The sequence below is a fragment of the Berghia stephanieae genome, chromosome 14, assembly GCF_034508935.2.
Source record: "Berghia stephanieae isolate SIO BIC M18660-M18661 chromosome 14, UCSD_Bste_1.3, whole genome shotgun sequence".
NCBI classification, from domain to species: domain Eukaryota; kingdom Metazoa; phylum Mollusca; class Gastropoda; order Nudibranchia; family Aeolidiidae; genus Berghia; species Berghia stephanieae.
Window position 1 is genome coordinate 16,701,531 of NC_088373.1, and position 5,000 is coordinate 16,706,530.

The 5,000-nt window shown below is 38.3% G+C and overlaps 2 protein-coding genes across 6 annotated transcripts in view; both read left to right on the forward strand.

The window, feature by feature from the left end:
* LOC144959858 (SCO-spondin-like) overlaps window positions 1-5,000 on the forward strand; it is a 148,236-nt gene that overhangs the window by 55,313 nt on the left and 87,923 nt on the right. The gene's annotated exons all lie outside the window — the stretch shown is intronic.
* LOC144960043 (coadhesin-like) overlaps window positions 1,957-5,000 on the forward strand; it is a 13,400-nt gene continuing 10,356 nt past the window's right edge. Inside the window, exon 1 of the mRNA XM_078892990.1 lies at window positions 1,957-2,085. Within this exon, the coding sequence (XP_078749116.1) occupies window positions 2,022-2,085 (64 nt within the window). The 5' untranslated portion in view covers window positions 1,957-2,021. The remainder of the gene's footprint in view (window positions 2,086-5,000) is intronic.

Below are 5,000 nucleotides of genomic sequence, written 5' to 3' on the forward strand. Positions count from 1 at the left end.
CTTCCCATCTTTGGTAACCCCCCAAAATTAGGCCCCCATCGTCAGTTCTTTAAAGGGAGGTCCCCATGTCTTTTTCGGAGTCCCCCTTTTTGGTCCCTTGGGGTTTCAGGCGGGGACGGGAGTTTAAATTTTTCCCCCCTGGTCTTCTTCAACATGTGGCCCCCCCATCCTTTCCACCCCCACATTTGAGGGGTGATGGTTTTTTGGTTTTGACCTTCTCCTTTATTTGTGTTAAAAAGGCGATTTCTTCCCTCCCCATCATCGTGCAAAGAGCGGGGTATGAGCTTTGCACATTTGCTAATACCCCTCAAACAAACTGTCGTTCCCCCCCCCCCCCCAACCCAGCCGAAACGTATTTTCTTTCCCTGGTCTTTTTTCCCAAAGCTGAAGCTGCTCTCCAAGTATTGTTATTTATGGACCCTTCGCTTGAAGGGATTATGTCGGATGAATTGGACCACGAAAAATGATTTTGGATTTAAATTGATGTAAATGCAATTTTTTGAGCTTTTGGTTGTGAGAAATTGTCATCTTCCAAAACAGAAAATTCAAAAACTAACCCCAATTTTCATGTTTTCGTCAATAAAATTAAATTTTTGCCCCCCACGTCATCCCGGTATAAAAGCGTTTTGGAGATGGTGGGTAATTTGAAAAAAAAAAAAAAAAATTTATTGATCTCTTAAATTTACGTTTCTTTTTTTTTTTTTTACCACACCAACCCCTCCAAATTTACAGCACGACCCAAAGGACTACCCCAAAGTCCTCCAACAACGAAAATCTTGGAAATGAAAAAATGGGCAAGTGAGGTCCAAAAGTCCTCAGCTTTTTGGGTTTCACCAAAACCCGGTAGGTTTTTTTTTTTGGAAATTTTTTTTTTTTTTTCTCTTGTGTCTTTTTTAGTCTGGAATAAGCTGTCAAAAATTTAAACCCAAAAAAAATTTCGTTTAATGGGGTTTTTTTTAAAATTTAATTTAATTTTTATTTTGAAGTTCGGATTTATCATTAATTTGGTGAAAAAAAAAAATTTTTAAAAATAGATGATAATTTGGTTTTCTTAAATTTTTAAAATTTTTTTTTTTTGAAAGCTTTGTCAATAAATATGTTTTTTTTCTTTATTTTTCCCTGTTCGTCTCTTTTTTTAAAGACGTTTGTTGGGTATTTGAAATTTATTTCATAACTTGTTCAAAGTAAAACCCGGGGAAGCCCTTTGGGAAAAAGAGCCTTCCTGATTTTTTTGACAGTGTCTTTTCTTCCAAAATTTGTCATTTGGGTGACGTGGGTTTTTCACAAGTACTTTCTATCAGGCCCCCCCCCCCCCCCCCCCCCCCCCCCCCCCCCCCCCCCCCCCCCCCCCCCCCCCCCCCCCCCCCCCCCCCCCCCCCCCCCCTCCCCCCCCCCCCCCCCCCCCCCCCCCAAGTCCCCCCCCCCCCCCCCCCCCCCCCCCCCTGCTCATGTTGGGCCGAAGGTCAGATAACAAAAATCTTGACTGAGAAAGAAATAGGGTTCAAAAGTCGTGACGTCACTTCCCTCGTAATGGCGCATTGTAACTTAGTAACTGGTTCTATACTATCGAAATAATGGCGGACGCCCTTATGAAATACTTCTCCGACGAGCATAAAAGTGAATCCAGAGGAGAAAAACATTATAAATCTGATCATGTTTTGACTTTTATACATTCTGATCATAAGACATGTGAATAAGTTCTAGCCAGCATGAAGAATAAAAAGTACCGATTGTTTAGAACCAAGCAGCTCGTTTCTGGGCGGACGTGACATATCAGACTATTGAATCCTAATAACACCCTTCTCCTTGTTTGTCCATTGCTCAACCAATTATTAAGCTATCGGAAACTCAATTTGCTCTTTTGCATATTATTTGAAATATGATTTGGTATACTCATCTCCACCCACCCCCTTTCTCTCCGGCACTTATCCCTCCCCCCCTTCCCCCCTACAGAATCGTGCAAAGAACCAGGTGTGTGCTGCATCAATGACAAGTATCCTTTCAAACAGACTGTTGTACAAATGACACAGATGCTTAAGGACATCTACAACATGTTCACAGACAAATGCAAGAATGGCTGCAAAGGTAAAGAATTCAATACCACGGTTTGTTTGGATCATAATATAATGAACTTATATAGCGCCTAGTTCCAATTTGGAATTGCTCACTGGCGCTTTTAAACAACACATCATGTATGATATACAAATATAGAACTGGCATGTTAAAACCACACAAATTCGATGATAACATAATATATTATAATAAAATACATACTAAGAGTCCAAATTATATGCCCTACAGAAAAGCTCAGTTTTTAACCGTTTTCTAAAGATAAGTGGATTTTCACTATTTTTAGTTTCAATATTGATGGAGTTTCCACAGTCGGGGGGCATGGTGGTCAAAGGATTTCTCATGAAAAACTAACGATTTTGGGGGTTCCCTTAGGATATTTAAATTAGCAGATCTTAAATTTCGACTGGGTTCATAAAGGTGGATAAGTTCCTGAAGGTAAACAGGAGCGGAATTGTTTAAGCAATTGAAAACATGGGTGAGTATTTTAAATTCAATCCTAAACTTTACAGGTAGCCAGTGTAGGTCCTCCAAAATCGGTGTTATATGCTCGCGCTTTTTAGATAACGTTACCAATCGAGCTGCTTTGTTCTGTATCTTTTGGAGTCGATTAATGACATTATTATCACAACCATAGAGCAAGCTATTGCAATAATCAAGGCGGGTAAGAATCAAAGAGACCACAAGAAGTTTAGTAGTATCAATATCAAGAAGCCTTCTAATAGCACCAATAGATCTAAGGTAAAGATTGCAGGATCTAGTTACATTAGTGACATGGGCAGACATGTTTAATTTGGTATCGAATAAAACTCCTAAGTTTCTCACAGGTTCTTTAGTGATGGGAATTACATAATCAGAAAGATTCAGGTTAAGCGTGGAAAGGTCCACGAGGCCCCGTCTTGTAATTTGCAACACCTCTGTTTTATTTTCATTTAACCTGAGTTTGTTGCAACACATCCAGTCACTAATCTCAGAGATACAATTTTCTATATCCGTTATAACATTGAGATGATTGTCGATATTAATGGGAAACAGTAATTGGGTGTCGTCTGCGTAAAAATGGTACTTAATAAAATATTTTGAGATGATGTCACCTAATGGTCTGATATAGAGGATGAATAAAGAGGGTCCCAGAACTGAACCCTGTGGTACACCAAAAGATAGGGGACAAGGAGAAGAGAAGTCTTGTCGATTTACAGACACTGATTGAATTCTGTCAGAGAGGTAAGAAGAAAACCAGTCAAGGACAGTACCCCCAAATCCGTATAGTGTCTTAAGTCTGTCAATTAAAAGAGTATGGTCTATTGTGTCAAAAGCAGCACTAAGGTCGAGTAGTATGATAATAACATCATCATTTTTCCGACATAAATGATTTATGATATCATTATGGATTTTTAAGAAGAGCAGTTTCAGTGCTGTGAAAGGGGCGATAAGCAGACTGAAATTTAGAGAACAAAATTGTGTTCATTCAAAAATGTGTTAAGCCTAAAAGCAACAATTTTCTCAATTATTTTAGACATGAGGGTGAGATTCGAGACTGGTCGATAATTATTTGGGTCTTCTTTGTCAAGGCTAGATTTCTTTAATATGGGAGTGACAATAGCATGTTTAAGATTATTAGATACCTCACCAATAAACAAACTAGCATTTACAATATGAGTAAGAACGGGAACCAAAATATTAGCACAAGAAAGAACAAGCCATGAAGGAATGGGATCTATTGGGCTGGTTGTTTTGGAGCATTGTTTCAGCGCAGACAGTACTTCTGTTTCAGTGGCGGGTTCAAATTCGTCGAATGCTGCTCCGGCTGGAAGTGCATTAGTTTCATTTATTTGTGCTTTCATTGTCTCTTCTTTGTCCAAATTATTCCGAATACCTGATATTTTATCTCTAAAGTGTAGAGAGAAACTATTTGCGGTAGCAATAGGGTCCTCGAAATTATTTGAAGGATGATCCTTCATCAGTTTGTTCAGGGTGGCGAACAGTTCACGTGAGTTTCGTTTGGCACTTGTTATTTTATTTTGAATGTATGTTTTTTTACATGATAGAATTAATTTGTTCCGTTTGTGTTTTAGTCTTAAATAAATTTGATTATGAATTTCTAATTTGGATCGACGCCAAATCCGTTCGGCAGATCTGAGTTGATGTTTTAGTGTTTGTAACTCGTTGCAATACCACTCGGTGTTTGGTCGAAGAATAATTTCTTTCGTGACCGATGGACACAGCTTATCGAACACAGTTTTCAATGAATTATTATATGTGTTTACCATTTCGTGAACATTATCACAACTCTTAACAGAGGCGAGTAAATCCAAAGACCTGATGGATTCTTGAAATGTTTCTTTATTTAGTGATTTTGTTTTCCGGTATGTGATCGTTTTCTTGACGGTTGTTTTGCATTCGATTTTTAGATTTAAAGCAATCAGGTTATGATCTGAAATTGTGCGATCCAAAACGTCAACGTTATCAATTATTTTGTTATCTTTCCTGGAAATTATTAAGTCTAAGATGTGCCCCGCCTGTGAGTTCCGTCCTTTACATATTGTCTTAAATTGTGACTATCTAAAATATCCTTTAACTTCAAACATTTTGTATCCGTTAGATCGTCCATGTGAACATTAAAATCGCCCAATATAAGAATTTCACCACTGGTTGTGCTAGTTTCTAACGCGAGCGTGTCGATTTCATCATAGAATTGATTATGTGTGAGTTTATTCCTTGTAGATGGAGGAGGTCTATAAATTACAACAACATGGTACTTCTCATTCCTTTCTGATGTTAATGTCATATCTAGAGATTCGAAAGTTTTGTAATTCGATTGCGTCTTGTTTTTCTGTAGCTTAACGGATTCTTTATGAATAACAAAAATCCCTCCTCCTCGACCGGTTTTTCGATGCTGTGCTATGAAACTATATCCTCGTGGAATCAGT